Consider the following 15,443-nt stretch of genomic DNA (forward strand, 5'->3'; position numbering starts at 1 on the left):
TAGTGATTAGTTAAGGGGATAAGAAGATCTGCCTAGACCGTCGAGTGACTGTTAGTGACGCACCTCCTCAGGAATGCAAGAAAAAAGGGAGATTTGTTTTCAAAAGAGCGCAACTGAGTCCCCTTCCCCCTTCTTTCCTATGCAGCTGACTAGTGAAAGAGGCATTTCTGGGAACCTTTTTATTAGAGTGTTAGGGAAAGAAGAAATACTGTGGAAAAAGGTAAACACGGCGAATGTTAACGTGGAGGGGGAGTCAAAATGGAAAATATGAATAGGTCTAAAAGGATACACGTCCTTGAGAAACATTCGTTATTCTCGTGACCATGTAATAATTAGGAGGCGGGGAAAAAGAGGGGGAACATTCTTTCTTTAGCATTGACATGAAAAAGATTTCAAGACCCCCTCCTTAACGTTGTTTTAACAACCACTAACCAGATTCTTTCAGTGACGTCCAGATTCTTTCAGTGATAGCCAATGATCAGAGAGAAAATAAGAATTTGTCTCTTCCCCACTCTCAACTTGATTGATCTCCTCTTTACTCATATTTTCTCTATGCAAATAAGGATGAAATGAATTTCTCTCCTCAACATACCCACCTAAATGAATAATGGGAATTTCTGCTTCTTGCTTGAATCATTCTAGTTCAAAATGGCGGAGAGAGCAATTAATATTTTCATAACTGTTAAATTTTTGTTCTCTATATTTTAAGCAATAATAATTTTTTTTTCTAATAATTTGTTTTTGATTGATTAAATATCATTCTAATACTAAAACATTATTGCCCCAAAAATAGTGTTTATTTATTTTTTGCTTCTTCAGATCGTTTATTAGATCTTTTTAAGCTTTGTTTACCTTGGGGTTCTATTATCCGGAAAAATCTATTATCCGTACTTCCGGAGGTATCACCGATTCCGGATACGCAACTTTCCACTGTATATTAAAGAAGGACTCTAAATGATTAAGAAAATGACAAACTATTAAAGTTTAAAGGGAAACAATCATAATCATTAATTTATTCATTAATTATTGGGTGTGTGTAATTAATTATTGTATTAAATGTATTAAGTCTATTATCATTCAGTGTGATGAAACTGTAGCTTTAATGGCAAAATACTATTTACTTTATTTTGAATTGAGTTGCTATGGTGTATACACAAATGTGGTTCATTTCTGCAAAATCTCATTAATTTATATTTACTTTTAAGGACTGCTCTTAACAATTAACAGTTAGATGCAAAAATTTGATAATTTCCTAACAGTAAATTGTCCAGTTTCATGCATAAATACAGGATTATTCTGAATACCACGTTCCTTCCTGATGATTATCTACGTGTTGTCAGTTTGTACACAGAAGTGCAACTTGTCCCTAAGAAGCACATTGTTTCACTCATCTTATAAGAAGATGCTCTTGTGTTCACATTCTACAAGCAGTATGAGGTTTTCTGTAAACAAAACTTAACCCATAGGTCTATGTGTGAGTAAGCATATAAGCCCCCATGGTGGAATCTGTTATATGCAATTTAAGTTTTAAATCTGGTACTAGTAGTTGTCTGAAGGTGCTGTGCAGCTTCTCCCTGTTAGTGTTTAGCACAGATGTGTTGTTGCTGGCTTACAAACTTGTCCTGATTCTTGGTAAGCATTTTCAATTACCAAAAACAGTTCATATTCTGGAAATTTCGAGCTCTTCTGATAGAACCAGTTTATCTTGACCTTCATATAAATGATATGAAGCTCTTCGGTGTACCAATTCAGAAGTCATACTTATAAGACATCATATTTGAATAATGTGAAGATTAACCAGGTTAAAAATAGCTCGAAAAATTTGTATTAATATCCATTTTGCATTCAGTAATTTTAGAAAGAAAAAAATAAAAATCTTTTTTAAAAAATTTTTTTCTTCACTTTTCGGGAGAAAGTTGCTGGACTGTTTACACACACACACATATAATGTCAGTGAAAAAGGTAATCAGATTAAACTTTAATATAAACTACGAAGCTATTGATGATTCTTTAATTATTGAATGTACAAAATGTATATTTTATGGTTTCAAACCTTGCATGCTTTAATTCCTAAACACTAAAAAGTTATTTGAATTTGTTTGGAAATGCAATGAAATTAAAATTTAAATAAAAATATCAAATTATCAGAAGATATGTATTATTTTAGGCTATGTATGTATTATGAAGATATGTATTATTTAGATATGTATTATTCGCTAAAAAAAAAACAGAAAAATATTTAAATAACAATTAGGTAAGGATAGACATTTTTCATTGATTTTAACTATTGTTGAATGGATGGTTTATCTATCAATTCTGATAATTTTTCATATTTTTGTTTTAAAATAGTGTATATTCTTACATTTTCAATAAATAACATTTGATTTGTATATCCTCTGTTATTACTAATAAAAAGAACTGTTATTGCCACTTAAATATATAACTATTTGAAATTGAAATAAAGAATATGGGGAAGATTTTTTTATTTCTTTTTAATTTCCGATGGCTAGGCAAAAGATTATAAGAACAATAGAATAATAAAATGAACAGAAAAATGCAGTTGTTGCCAAAAGAGCTTGCTTGCATCTTGATATCTCAACACTTCTGTAAGTTTCTAAAGAACCCCACATCAGAGTTGATGGTCCTTTTCTTTGCTTCTTCAGAATCACATAGTTGACAATTTAGCTTGGGTGTTACAGCTATTCAATAAGGATGGACATCAAGGCAACTGTGTCTCGTGAACAGGCAAAGGACTACAGCTGTATCACATTTTGGATTATCAGGTATAAGTGAATGGCCTAATTTCCTGCAACTTTTTAGGGCTTTAGAAGCTGAAGGTCTCGCAACAGTTTAATCTTCCAACAATAAATTACTGAAAATCGCATCATTCAAATATTGATAAGTACATATGCAATTTTAAAACTCAAACTATTTAATTAATGTCTTTTGTAGATCCATCCATTAGAAGCATAAAAGTTTTCATAATTTTCAAAACTTACTGCAAATTATTTTGCTTTTCATTGGATAATTGACCCATTAATGAAGACAGCATTTGTTTCCTTTTTGTGAAATCAGTTACTCAATTTCAATTCATCAAAATTCAGCATATCTCAGTATTATTAAGGTAGACAATGAGGAGCTTGCTGACCGAAATGAATATAAGATAATCTTATAAACATCTGATAATATTCTTATAATATCTGATATAATTTTCATTTAAATTAAAAATGTTTGCAACTATGATGTGAAGAATTTATTTTTGACAAAAGATTTGCAAAATTGAAAAGAATAATGCTTGAGTCAGAGTTCAAAAACGTTCCTGTTCTCTAAAAAAATGAAATAAATAAGTATACATTGTACTTGCACGTACCTGTCCCACTGCAAAAATACCTCCTTTGAAAAATATGAAAATAAATATTAAAAAGTGTTTAAAGAAAGGCCTAAATACTTTTAAATATAGATAAAACCAACTGATGATTATGAAATCCAACACCTATTTTTATTATAGAGATTTTTTTGATATGCCAATGAATATGCCCAGTATATATGAGCTTACAGGAATTATCTTGACTCGTTTTTTAAATTTTTCGCTGTAATAAATACTATCTTTTGTGTTTGGCTAATAACTTGTTTTATTTTTAAATATGTGGAGTGATAAATCTTATTACAATCATTTTATTATTATTTAATTATTTATTATTAATTATTTAATGTTGATATTTGTATAATCATTTTGATATTTTTTTTTAAATTCCTTTTACGAGTTCAGTAGTAATTATCTTCAACTTTGTAAGTCCTTAATAATTTTTAGATACCCAACATACACTCCAATATTACATAGAGCAATTGAAATGTGGTATCATGATCCAGCTGTTACCACACCAACTTTAAAACTTTTTGCTGAATTAGTTGTAAATCGATCTCAGCGTTTACAATTTGATGTATCATCTCCTAATGGTGTTCTTTTGTTCCGTGAAGCAAGTAAAGTTATAGTTAATTATGGTAAGTTTTATATTAAATTTTCATGTGCATGTATAATGTTGTAATTTTGTAACTATTTATAAGTTGTAATATTTCATTTTTTTAATGGAAATATAGAGAATATAACTGTCAGTTGAAAAATGGAAATTCTTTTCCAATATCATAAATTTACAAATTATTTTTCTTATCTGTCATTTCTATTTTATGTGTGTATTGAAGCCCAGCTACAAGCTTCTCTGTTTCTCATACTTTTTCACAGTTCTAAACAAAAGTTAAGCTGTTATCATCTCAAAATTTGAAGTAATAAAGTTACCTTGCACTCTATTTTCAGATTGCAGTAAATCTTTTTAATGATTATTATTATTTGGTTTTAATAAGTTGTGAAATTAGTTTTTAAGTATGAGAGTTTTTTTTTGAATGTATAGTTTCAATGGACTTCAAAACTTAGTCATTTTGGAATGCTTATATCATCTTCTTATTCTATTTAAGAATGATTAAATCTATAATTTTTAAAAAATTGCAAACATACAACAGTTCAAATTTAGGGACCATCCACTAATTACTCATCATTCAGACTTATAATCTTTTTTGTCTTTTGGTCATCTTATGAAAAAGAAATGCCAGCTTGTTTGTTTTTTAATTTTTTTTAATATGTCCGATTGCTATTTGGAAAATGATGTACTAATAACATTTATATGTACAGGGGTTGAACAAAATAATGGAAACACTTCTATACTAACACTTTTTTTGATTTTCGCAAAAAATACTTAGGGAATCATTTTATAAATTTAGAAGCATTTAGTATATGCGATTTCTCATACTTAATGAAGTTTAAAGCTTTTAGAGGTTTGAGGGACAGATAATAAATGACAAACTGAAAATAGTATTTTTAAACATCCTATGCCAAAAATGTAGCAATAAAGTTTTTACTTGTAACAATTATTTTTGGTCATTATATGTAATAGTATCACAAAATTTCATAATCCTAGCTTCATAATTTATGGAAATTTGAAAATTTTTATAGAAAACAAATTTTTTTGTGTCATGTTTTTTTTGCTATAACTTTAAAAATACTCAATAAAATGTAACAAAATTTTTAGAACTTTCTAAAATTAATTGCAAAATTATTGCTTTAAAATTTGAGAAAAATTAGTTTAAAACAGTACAAGGTATAAGTAATACTTATATATTTCACAGTTTTCAATTTTTTTTTTTCGAAATTTGAAGCAGAAATTTTAATTTAATTAATCGCTTTTTGCTGAAGTTATAGCAAAAAAGAGTAAAGCAAAGAAATAGTTTTCCTGTAAAAATGTCCATATATCCAGAAATATTTAAGCTACGCTTACGAAATTTTGTGCAATAATTGCATATAATAACCAAAGTAGTTGCTACAAGTTACAAATGTATTGTTAACTTTTTTGGCATCGGACTTTTTTCAAAAGCGCTATTTTTCATTTAAATTATTGTGTCCCTCAAATCTCTAAAAGCTTTAAACTTCATTGATATGTATGAGAAATGGCATTATCTTAACACTTCTGAAGCTATAAAATGATTCTTTAAGTATTTTCCAGTGAAATATAAAAATATTTATTAGTATAGAAGTGTTTCCATTATTATGTCCATTCCCCATACATTCTAGTATATGAACTATTATATTATTGATGATATTAAATGTGTTAGTTTAACATCATTTTGTCCATAGATGGCAGCCCAAATGTTATGATCCAAGAAATTAATAGATAACATTTATTAAGTTTAATATATTTATTTTTAAATTCTTTGCTGAAGTTTAGAATTAAAAATAGATAAATTATGGTAGCATGTGTTAACACATGGTTAACTACACTAAAAGCTCACTACATATGAATGTTGTTTTTAACTTTGTAACTAATTTAATGTAGCTATGCTTTAATAGAAATTTTACTAAAATCTGTTTAAATTTTATAGTTATATTTTTAATAGTTTAATTTAATGTTAAAAAAATTCAGAAACTTAACTTTGCCAGGGGAAGAAGGTTCTTTTAGCCATAATAAATTGACAGGGAGGACAAATTATGCTGATTGGAAGTTTGCCATGAAAATTCACCCAATCATAAGAGATTTATGGGCTTTTATAGAGGGAAAAAAATAAAAAGCAGCTTTAGATGCCAAAGACTTGTCATACATAGTTGAAGGGGTTAGTGAAACAATTTTTAATGATTTGAGGGACTTATCTAGTGGCAAAGAAGCCTGTTAAGTATTATCAAAAACTTATGATGATTAAGGAATGACTAGAAAAGTGTCTGTAATTAAATAATCGGTTAACACTAAGTATACAGATTGTAGAGATATATGTGACTATCTTCATAAAATAATTTCAGCATATCAGCAAACTTACCTGATAGATTTGAACCCCTTATCATGGTTTTGAAAAATTGTGGGGAAGAGATAACTGTTGATAACGTTAAAATTAGATTAATCGCTGAGGATGATAAACCAAATTCTGATGGGAATTTAGATCAAGCTTTCCTTAATGAGAAGTTTAAAGGCAAGAATAAGTTTAGGGGGAAATGCTTCAAATGTAATTTGTTTGGGAATAAAGGTATAGATTGTCAAAGAGCTCCATGACAGAAAGGTGGGTATGATAAATTTAACAAAAGGGGTAATGTAAAGCCTACTTCTAGTAAGACTCCTATGAATGAAGAAGCTTTTGTAGCAGGTATCTATGTAGTAAATTCTAACCCAAATCCTAATGTTTGGTACATGGATTCTTGTGCTTCTTTCCATATGACACCATACAAAGAATAGCTAACAGATTACAAAACTGCAAGTATTAGTCAAATTAAAGCAGTTAGCTCTGTTATAGAAGTTGAAGGAGAAAGGTGTGTTAGTTTTCTTTTATATAGAAACTGGCAGAAAGCAAAAGTAACTTTTAATAATGTACTACATGTTCCAAAGCTAACTGCTAACTTGCTATCTATTAAGTATCGAAGCAAAACTTTTTGGATAGTTACTACTTTTATAGAGAAAAAAATGTTTTGTTTATAAGGGTGATAATTTAGTTGCTAGTGGAACAGGTGTAAACAATCGATTATATTCTTTAGATATTCATAATGATATGGCTTTAATTACTTTTCACTCATTAAATGAGTTATTGCATAAGAAAATATGTTACTTAAGAGAAGGAGGAGGGATGGTTAGATTGCAAGATATGGTTGAAGGTTTCTCTTTTAATGGGAAAATTAATAATTGTATACCATGTATTAAAGGTAAAATGCATAAGTAACCATTTCCCAAGGGTAAAGCTAAATGAGTGAAAGAGTTGGATCAAAAGGTCTATTGTCCAATTGACCCTACTAATTATCATATTGTTGTAGCACGAGATGTACATTATTTGGAACTTGATTTGTATCATGATAATAAAAGTGGCAATAACTCACCCAAGTTCAGTGATGACTCTTTATTCAGTGGGAGTGTTGTTGACTTTGAAAACACATAAAATATATTCCAAAGTGATGATGATGTTAGCAGGGGTCAGGGTGACATTAATGGCTTAGATAGTGGCAATTTTATAAATAATAATGAGAGTACTAATAATATAATTGTTGATAATGACATGCCTAAATTGACAACTATAGGAAGAGTGTTAAACTTCCAGTTCATTATCAAAATTTTGATAACAATGGTATGCCAGATTTCCAAATAGTGAATATTACTAATGAAATTTAAATTGGAAAGTTCTCAAACTTAATAAAGCTCTGGATGGCTTAAAGCAAAGTGGCAGGCTTTGATATCTTACATTAGAAGAAGGCTTAATTGAAATGGGTTTTAGGCAAAGTTCTCTTGATAGTTGTGCCTATATTAAACTAAATGAGAGTAAAGAACATGTAATCGTAGCTATCTATGTAGATGACTTATTAATTTTTAGCAACTCAGTAAGGCTTAAAAATTAGGGAAGAAGCAACTTAGTGAAAGATTTAGGTGAAGCCAGTTATTGTTTAGGGGTTAAAATAGAGCATAACAGATCAGAAGGGTCCATTAACCTAAATCAAACCCAATACATTAGAGCAAAAAAACAAAACAAACATACATGAGTTACATCCAGTCGCAACACCACTTGATCCCAATCAAATCTTGACAAAAGTTCAACTTACAGACGATAATTTATAGGAACATAAGCCTAATGTTTCTTTCCAAGCAGCAGTTGGTAGTCTGCTTTATACAGCTCAAGCAACTCGACCAGACATTTCACATACAGTTAATACTGTGTGCCAATTTTGAAACAATCCATCTCAAATACTCTGGAAAGGTATTAAAAGAATTTTCAGGTATCTTTAAGGTACCACTGATACTACATTGAACTATTCTAAAGATCATGGTAGTGAAATCATAGGATACTGTGATTCAACTACGTTGATGACATTGGTGACTATAGATCAATGACTGGATATGCTTTCACCATTGGAGGTGGAGCAGTGTCTTGGTGCAGTAAACGACAACCTACAGTAGCAACAAGCACAACAGAAGCGGAAAATCTAACAAAAACTGTAAATAGAACAAAACACTAACTTTGTGGAACATCCATGGGACTTAAATAACTTTTATTTTCTGCACATTTGTGATCCTGAGTATTTTTGTTAAATATGTAAACTAAAGTGGAAGTATTGTTTAACATTATTTTGTCCATTGATGGCAACACAAATGCTAGTGTAGATAGCAGTAGTGTGTAATAAATATAATCTTTTTTTTGTAAATAAAATACTAGTCCAGTTTCAGTCTCCGCCTAGGTACGTTGTTTTATATCTTGTGACTTGCATGCTTGACTATTGGATTAATTGTTCAGATGAGTCTGTGTATTCTAGTAATTGATGAAACTTATTAACATTTTAGAGTTGTAAATTCTCTTGCCTATCAAATTGAAATGAAAGTGTTGTTTTTCATTTCATTTATTGCAAAATCAAAAGCAATTTTAAATGGCCATTTCCCCTTAATTAATGATTTAATCTCTTAGTTTTTTCTTAATCTTTTGATGATCTTTGTTTTTAGATTAAGATGTATTACGTTTTCTTTTCACTTTTGTTAACATTTCTTTTTTAATAACATTTAATTTTGAAATAATTTATTGTTTCATGAAAACAACTAATATCTTTTTTCTTTTAAACTTATGCTGATCTATCTTTATATTGAGGAATCTATTTCCAAAGTCAAGAAAATTCAGGTCCCAAAATTTCTCCATATGCATGCGTAAAATCACGTTGTTTGTTAAACTCATTTTAGATCAACTTGTTCCTATTTTAATTTTTTATTTGAAAACATTGAGTATATCTCATGTTTTTCTTTTTTTCAGCATTGTGGTGAATTAAAGAAATGTGCCACATGAAGCACTTTTCAAAGCAGTGGCTTATAAATTTTTTTTAGCTCTTCGTCTCTCCTTCTCAAAAATAGTATTATGGATTGCACCAAAAAATTTCGTGATTCTTTTGTAAAATGTTGTCTTAATTTTTATTTTGAACTACCAGGAACACTGCTTAATAATTTATTTACTGTTTTATGCCCATTACCTTGGGGGAGAATTTTCTAGTAATATGTTTGAATTCTAGTTTTTTTTTTCTAAAATAACACATATGGAAAAATGTTAATTTTTCCCTGTTAATGTTAATTTTCTCCTAGTTATCCTGTCAGCAAGATTTTTCACTCATTTTTCCTGTTTTTTTTAAAAATATCTTTAAAGATGTTTATCGCTTTTTAAATAATTCGCCAACCTTTCAATTCATGCCCCAAAAAATTTTTAACTACTAAATATTTGTTAAAAATTTAAAATATGAGTAAATTCATGACGTGAATGAGCTGCTTTGTTAACCCCTTAACTGCCGCGGGCGTATATATACGTCTCGGCCAGACGATGCGTTAACTGCCGCAGGTATATATATACGCTTTCCCGAAGTACGATGCTTTGCATTGCGCTGCTATAAATAGAACTACACCCCCTTTCTCAGAATGCAGTAAAATGGCCTTGAAAGTGTTTGCTTTGCGAATGTATTGCTAATTTAGGAGGAGGGGGAAAAGGATGTCATGGAAAAGTGATATCATATTAATCGCTTGTGTGTATTTATTTCAGTAAGGTCGGGTTTATTCTTTTTTCGCTTTTGTTTCCCGTATGTATTTGGTGATTTTTATTCTTTCCATCAACATCTTCAAAGAAAAATGCATCACGAAAATGTGCTGTTTGTTCAAGAAAGAAAATTCTTCGCAAATCCCGCTATCAGTGCGATGAATGTGATGTTGGTTTATGTGTCCAACCATGTTTCAGGATTTATCATACAACAGCTAAGTTTTAACGCCTTTTATATTGTATTTTTATTATTTAATTTAAACTTTGTATTTTCTTTCTTTCCTTTTTCTTGTAAAATTAAACTGTTTTTAAATTGCAAAGCGTGCTTCATTTTCCCCACTCCAAACACCGTGTAAGAAAGTGCACTTGAGCGAAAAACGGTGGCACTGGGGAGTGAATTACGTTAATTTCACTCGGCAGTTAAGGGGTTAATACTCTTAAAACGCAAGCATGAAATGAGACACTATTGGCAGATGCACTCACCTGTTTTGTAGCATGTGCACATAGTGCCTCTCCAACAAACAATTGGCCGTCACAGATATGTGAGTAGTCTATAACTTTGTGAAAACTGTTTCCATGTTGATTCATTTCACGATAAGCATAAAAATGTGTAGGCCTGATTTTTTTTTACTGAAGTGAAGTTTATTTTCTCATTTTGCTTCTGCTTGCTTACTCATGTGAGTGTCTTGCATCATTTATGGTTCGTTTCTAAATATGAGCTTGCATAAAGAGAAATATGATTGTTATTTCCAGAAATCCTTTTTGGATTACTTTCCTTTCATTAAAAGTTCCTGAAAGGGATAAAATTGTGCATTTTTTAGTGCATGCATAATATTATAATTGAACATGGCCAAAAAAATGTTTTAAAACACATAAATCAAGATAAGCATAAAAAAATTATTGGAAATAAAGCTGAATTTTTTAGTAGATCAAAAACACTCAAATCGGAGTTCTATTTCACCAGTATTAAAGTGTTTCTCCTGAAACATGGTAATTAACTCTGAGTACTTCTGACCACACTGCCTATTTATTTAAATTTTATTTAAAAAAAAATGCTCCATGATAGTGCATTTGCTTATAAATACTCTTGTTTTAGGACAAAAACCGCAGCTATATTTTGCATCCTGATTTTTCTGTATGGTATGATTAATTTTCTTATGTTTTTTTTATTAGGTACAAGACTTTTGACCATGACCACTATACCAAAGGATCAAACATACAAAATGAAATATCCTTTTTGTGTTTTGAAATTTTGATTTTTCAATTTCGATCTTTTGAATTTTTTTTCTTACTTACATACAATAAAGTATGAAAAGTCACTAGATTTATTCAATTATATTGATAAGAAGTACTGCATATAAATCCTGTTACGATTCGCTTTTCAAGTACATAATTAAAGTTTGAAATCAAATAAAAGTTATTCGTAGTTAAAAGAATTGTAACATATTTAAAATTGCAGAATAGTAGGCATCACATTGGTCGCCACATCGATTCTTATCAAGTATCATGTGAGTGAAAATACACTTGAAAAATAATAATATTTAAAATATAAAATCTATTCTTTGAAAACAGTTGTTAGTTATAAATCTTTTTCTTATATGCACTTATTATAAAAAGAAAGAATTGAGAATGATACTTACTTACAGAAGAAACATATAACCAATCAGAATCATATTATGAGAATGTGTATGCAATTAAATTAAACGAATCTGAAAATGAAAATAAATCATCAACTTATTATTTATTTTTCAAATACAGTACAGAACCATTTATCTGGTATCCAGAAAACCGGTAAAAATTTTGCTCTATTTTCCCGCCATTTTGAACTAGAACGCTAGAGGAAAAAAGCAGAAATTCGACTCGTCCTTGAAGTTGAGTAGAATGTGTTGAGGGGTTTATTTTTCTCCCCGTTAGTTGATAAAAAACTTCAATATTTCTTCTGTGACCCTGAAGATCTTTAGATCGAGAAGGGTTGGGAAAGGGACAAATGTTTTATTTTCTCCTGTGTGTTGGAAAGAATCATTGTTTTTCTGATAAGCTGCTGTCAATCAATCATAAAGGAGTGGCACGCTGACTTCGTTTTCTCTTTGATTTACGAGGAGGAGGGGGTAATGCATTGAATGTGCATGTCAGTGAACAGAAGAAGGGGAAATAAAAAGAAGATATATCCCTTTACTAAAAAAATGTGGTTATTTTTTATTCCATTATAAAGAAGGAATATAGTTAGCAGAATTTAATCATTAAAAAAAAATAATCAGAAGAATTTGGTAAATTATAATTTAGTAAGTTGTAAACATAATTGACTGGGCTAGTGGCAAAAAACAAACTTTGTCCAGACCACTATTACTAAAATTCATAATTCATCTAAATAAATATGAATAAATTTTTATTATTGGTGCATTAAATGATTACAAAGAGACTTATAAAACATTTGTTAGAATTTAAATTTGAGTACTTTATTTTATTTAACGCATTATTTAAAAAAGAGGATTTAATAAAATAAATTAGTAACATTTAATTAAAAATGTGGCTAAGTCACTCCTTATAAGTCCTCCATGGCATTTTAAAAATAAAAATGAAATAAAATAATAAATAAGTATGAATCTTTTTCTAACTTCAGATTTTGTTAAATTTAGAATCTGGAGTGAAAATTCAGAAAATGAACAACAATATGGTCTAAAAGTAAAACAACGGATTCATAAGTCCCAAGAATTGTCAGGGGAAAACGCAATTTTACCCTAAAATCTGAAATTATCATTGTCAGCGAATTCGACATGTGATCAAATTGTTGGATTTCACTTTTCTGTTTTTAGTAATATTGTAATTTGAGCTATAGCGGATTAAAAAAAATCCAATTTTTTTCCAAACCAGCCATCACTAGGTGCATCTTCAAGATTCTTCTATTATCCTTAATTGTTTCTAAGTGTTTTCAATTGGATGTCTGAGTTAAGGAACTTGAAAGTTATGCCTCAACAGTGTTGGCATGTTAGAATTCTTTTTAATCCACTTTAATTACTCAGTTTTGATATCTTTGATTTATTATGACAAACTATTTTACAATTTCGTATAGTACATTATTATTATGATTTATTATTACGAACAAAACGTTTTTCAATTGCCTGCTATTTTTATCCATCAATTAATGAAACAATATTTTCAACTGGATAAATTGTGATTCTGTAGAAGTGTGGTATCATTTGCAAGTTTTTCTTGTTGGGGAATTTCATCTGCTTTTGTTAAAAATCGTCTAAAAATTAAGGAGAATACTATTTATTAATCTAAGCATGCAATTACTTATTACAAATAGTAGATGATTATTTTATGAAGCATTACAATTCTGATTCTACTATGTTTCTAGTTTTTTTTTCCTTTTCCACCATTCACAATAAATTTCATACTCAATAAATTATTTCTTTTTGTATATCAATTTTAAGATAAAGTTTCTTTTTTAATTCAGTTGATCATATAATATCCAGTCTTGTCCTCGTTTTTAATATTTATGTTTTTTGTCTAAATTTGTAAACGTTTTTATTCTTTTAAATGTTACTTTTCTACCATTTTTTATTAAATTTAGGAGAGCTTATCTTTTTTCGTCTTTCTTCTTGTAAAATGTATTACTCAGTAATTTGGGTTCAATAAAACATCGATTAAAGTTACTTTTAGGTTGATCCAGAGGACCTAGAAATTCACATATCCAGGACAGTGATGGTCCTGAGCATCCCAAATAATTGGTTCTCTACTGTATTTCCAATCTTATATTTAATCAAATCCATCAAAATCAGATTCTCTATTTGCGGAACAAAACAAACATTGTAGTTCATCAACGAGTTAATTTTCCACATCATCTGATATCAAGCAAGGAACAATCAGCAAAGAATTATCTCCAGCGTAACAGTACGTCGCCAATAGCCCATCGTGCAGCTCTAGTGCGACGTAAATGAACTGCAACAAGAACTACAACCACCGTAACAGTAAGATAAAAGAAAAAGAGGAAAATGTAATGAATGGAATTCTGTAGAATTGGAAAAGGGGAATAAGAATTCCTGGTGCAACCAAGAAGAATAACTATTTTATTAACTTGTAACAATAATAATGGTCAAATGTAACCACAGCCTATAAAATGCGGATTCTTAGGTGACCTTCAACCTTCAGTAAAGAAAATGAATGATTATGGCAATCATGGGAGGGATGAAACTTGAGGAAGATGTTCTTGTGATGTCAATGTATTTATGACATTGACTGCACAACATAACTTTAGTGTAAGTAAAGCTAAGAAAGAGAAAATTCCCTCTTCCCTTCCGACTGAGAAACATTTCAAATTTGGAACGAGGGAAATAAAATGATTATTTTCTTCTGCCCTCAACCTTTTGTTACTGCTAGCACTATGACCTATGTGAGGAAGGGTCGAGAATATCTGCAGAACGTAACGGAAATTAAGAACTATTAAATTGTTCATTTGACCACTAGTTATAGAAAGGCGATTAAAATTTTTTGTTTGTTTTTAGTTTTATTTGAAAATTACGATATGGAGATTTATTACAAAATGGTTCTTTTAGCTAGGTTTGTTCCAGCTATGTCGAAAAGACGATATGCTGAATCCTGAAAGGAACACATTTCCTTGTAATTAAAAGATTAAGGCTCTAAAAATTTCTAGATTGGGTTTTGTAGCCTAGTTTGTTGATGACGCCATACTGTCAATTGAAAACTTCTCTTATCATCCCATATTTTAATTTAAAAAATAATAAATACGAAAACTTTTTCAGAGCAAGCATTACGAGATAAGTTCGTTATTCGTTCGGAAAATTTTCTGCAAAAATCTGTTTTGGAATAAATCCTCTGTGATCTTAAAACTATCGCACATGTCTTGGTCAAAAGAATTTTTCGCATAATCCACACATGTGGCAATCAAACTTTTCAACACAGAGAGTGCAGCTTATCTACCAGAAATTACTGTATTTTAAAATGTAATTTTATAACTTAGTATTCTATCAAAAAGTTTAATCCTAAATAGTTTGATTTTTCCTTATCTAATGTACATTGAAAGGCATTTCCATATGTTTTTCCATGTTGAAATCTGCATTATGTGGTGGTTATGTCAATTTTGGAGTATTTCGCTGGTATGGAGATGTTGCTTTAGATGATGCATTGAATACATTTGTGAAAATGTTATTGTCTGTTCCTCAATCTGACCTCTTGGTAAGTTGATTTTTTTTATAATTTCCTCTATATATTGGTTTATCTAGTAAGTTTGGAGAGACAATTGCACCCTTTCAATTAAGCACCTCAATGAGCAAACAATTTTTTATTTCATTATGCGAGGTAGAGTCACTAAATTCTCAGAATGGTCATCATCATTCGGTGGAAGGGAAATA

At 29.7% G+C, this 15,443-nt stretch overlaps 1 protein-coding gene across 5 annotated transcripts in view; it reads left to right on the plus strand.

Annotated features, from left to right (window-relative positions):
• Nucleotides 1-15,443, plus strand: part of LOC107452432 (Ran-binding protein 16) — a 186,706-nt gene that overhangs the window by 91,555 nt on the left and 79,708 nt on the right. For all 5 annotated transcript variants that reach the window (XM_071188252.1, XM_016069988.3, XM_016071458.3 and 2 more), the window contains exons 19-21: nucleotides 3,812-4,002; nucleotides 11,245-11,299; nucleotides 15,108-15,267. In XM_071188252.1, the coding sequence (XP_071044353.1) occupies nucleotides 3,812-4,002; nucleotides 11,245-11,299; nucleotides 15,108-15,267 (406 nt within the window). The remainder of the gene's footprint in view (nucleotides 1-3,811; nucleotides 4,003-11,244; nucleotides 11,300-15,107; nucleotides 15,268-15,443) is intronic.

This window comes from Parasteatoda tepidariorum, chromosome X2 (genome assembly GCF_043381705.1).
Source record: "Parasteatoda tepidariorum isolate YZ-2023 chromosome X2, CAS_Ptep_4.0, whole genome shotgun sequence".
Lineage (NCBI taxonomy): Eukaryota > Metazoa > Arthropoda > Arachnida > Araneae > Theridiidae > Parasteatoda > Parasteatoda tepidariorum.